The 2723-nt window shown below is 39.3% G+C and overlaps 1 protein-coding gene across 1 annotated transcript in view; it reads right to left on the minus strand.

Moving 5' to 3' along the window:
- LOC117939088 (interleukin-17 receptor A-like) overlaps window positions 1-2723 on the minus strand; it is a gene marked incomplete at its 3' end in the record, with an annotated part of 7405 nt that extends 4682 nt beyond the window's left edge. The window contains exons 1-5 of the mRNA XM_034864133.1: window positions 2501-2723; window positions 1750-1774; window positions 1341-1487; window positions 1140-1261; window positions 407-533 (exon numbers count right to left, since the gene is read on the minus strand). Of these exons, the coding sequence (XP_034720024.1) occupies window positions 407-533; window positions 1140-1261; window positions 1341-1487; window positions 1750-1774; window positions 2501-2593 (514 nt within the window). The remainder of the gene's footprint in view (window positions 1-406; window positions 534-1139; window positions 1262-1340; window positions 1488-1749; window positions 1775-2500) is intronic.

Raw genomic sequence — 2723 nt, forward strand, 5'->3', positions numbered from 1 at the left:
CGAAACACTTAAGTGTGACAAACATGCAAAGGAACAGGAAATGAGGAAGGGGGCAAACACTTTTTCACACCACTCTATAAATAATATGTTTAAGGTGTTTCTTCTCTAACTGGGACGTTTTGGGACATATTGGTGGGATGAAGTCCACATGGAGATACACTAGTAAGAGATAATGAGGTGTAACCATGTAACAGATCATTTAGCTCACTTTACTGGATTCTGTCAACAGTTAACTTCCTTTAATATTGGAGGTGGAACCCAGAGTGTTTGTCCCAGAATCATAATATCAATCAATCAGTGACAGGAGCGGACAAGGCAAAAATCGAAATGCTTCCTGGTACGTCTGATCATCATCATCATCATCATCAACAACAAAAACCAGCAGCTGGTTTGGACTTCAACTCACTGGGAACGATGACATCAGTGCTGACGTCATAGCTGGTGAAGCCCAGCTCTGGTTTGGGGATGTTGAAGACAGAGACCCGGTACGTCTGACCCGGCTCCAACACCAGCATGTCAGCTGAGAACGACCACTGAAAACAGTCAAACGTCAACACCATTATCGAACCGTTACCACAAACAACAGTGGTGCTTGCCTGTCATGAAGTTATGCAAAAGTCTTTCCTCTCATCTTGATCTGGTGCAACCCATATTCAGTATGTGCGTCAGATGTAATATTTATAGTTTCTGGTATAATACAGATGCACAGTTCCTCTACATTAAAACTAGCCCAGGGAAAATATGCTCATTTATTGAATAGATCTGTATTAACTCTCTGAGGACAAGCAATGTTTGGCACCACTTTATGTCATTTTAGACATTTATTTATTATTTTATTACTACTTTTGTAACCCAAGACTTTTGTAAACTCATTTCAAGAACCATAACAACTGAGTGTAGGTATATTTCCACACAAGGTTTTGAGAAATGTCAAAAACTATTTCAGCTTTAGGGCCAAATGATCTGTTTACACATGGCTGTGGGACAAATCTGGGCCTCACTTTAAAGAAAGATGAGTTAGTTCTGAAAATGTAGATATGAAACGCATTATGTACACGGTCCTGAACTGTTATAATAAAGAATTAATAGAAAAACATATAATGATAATAATAACATACAGTACGAATAGTATTGACTACCTGCTCCCCTGATGGACTTCTCATGGCCAGTTTCTCTGCGAAAGAATATCGGACACACAGATTCTGGTTGGTGGACACTACCAGAACATGGAGCTCGGTGGCTTTCACGTAACTTGTACTGCCTGAGGACAAACACAGCTCAGGTCACTTCCTGTCCATTTTCATGGTCTCCTTCATCTTTCCTGAGTACCAATGACTCACCTTCATCCTTTATCTTCCAGCGAGCGAGCAGGACCGGCTGCAGGACGCCTGTCTTGTCCTCCATGGTGTGCACAGACGTGTGCAGCCCCTCGGGACCGCTTGGAGTGTATTCATGGACATTCAGCCAGGACCTGTCCATACAGTTAGCTACGTGCACACACACAAACACACACACACACACACACATTGTAATGTCAGAACGTAGTCCATTCCGAGTTAGAGTGGGGTGGAACTTTGCAGAATATCAATGCTCAGATATTAAGATAATATTTATGCCTAATGTTGACTCAATGTGTTAAAGAATATCATTACAACCCTTCAGAATTAAAAATGAGTGACCATTGGGTTTCAGAATACTAACAAAGACAGTACAATATAGCAGCCAAAGGGATGAGTAAAATCCACTCACTTATGGAGACTTTACAACTCAAGCCCTGTGCCAGGGGAAAAGAACAAAGAGAAGATTAGAAGAAGTGTAGAATTATCAATAGTACACATTTAAACTTTATTGATTTGCCAAGTTTGATTGCTTTACAGTATTAAGGGACCACTAAGGTCTATATACAAGAGACTTCAGATACAGTATTAGGGGTCCACTAAGATCTATATAAAAGAGACTTCAGATACAGTATTAGGGGACCACTAATGTCTATTTAAAAGAGACTTCAGATACAGTATTAGGGGTCCACTAAGATCTATATAAAAGAGACTTCAGATACAGTATTAGGGGACCACTAAGGTCTATTTAAAAGAGACTTCGGATCCAACGTTTTACTATTTTTATAACTATGGTTATTTTGTACATTCATATTAATTATACAAAATATTAAAAATAATTTGTTACATGTATTGTAATATAACTAATTACTCTCAAATGATTGTAACTATTAATCTATAATGTATTACATTTTGGAAGTAACTTGTCCAACAGTTAACGTAGACGAAGAGTAATAAATACGACATAATTCAGTGAATATTTGCCAAAAATACATTGCAATTACACTAACATCCCATAACGTAAAAGCTAACAGTATGTGTTGTGTTAGGCACTCTATATAACTCTATATAATAATGTGATTTAACTTTCTGTGTCTACTGAAAGCGAACTCCCTTATAGGCTAATACTGATATTAGACCGAGCCGGGCTAGCTTAGCCTTACCTGTTGAGAGCAGTTGAGAGGCGCTGATAAAACGCTCACCGCGGACGACAGCGACACACAAATTAACACCAAAACTAGTCGCAGGTGAATCATTGTGAAGGAAGAATTGTGTCAGTGCAGGTCCCTGTCAGTCATTAAAGGCAATTCAGGCCGTTTCAACCGCTGAACTAAAGCGCACACCCAGCGAGAGAGCGGGACAGTCTTTGGTGCTTTATGAAAAACT

Source organism: Etheostoma cragini, chromosome 23 (genome assembly GCF_013103735.1).
Source record: "Etheostoma cragini isolate CJK2018 chromosome 23, CSU_Ecrag_1.0, whole genome shotgun sequence".
In the NCBI taxonomy this organism is placed as follows: domain Eukaryota; kingdom Metazoa; phylum Chordata; class Actinopteri; order Perciformes; family Percidae; genus Etheostoma; species Etheostoma cragini.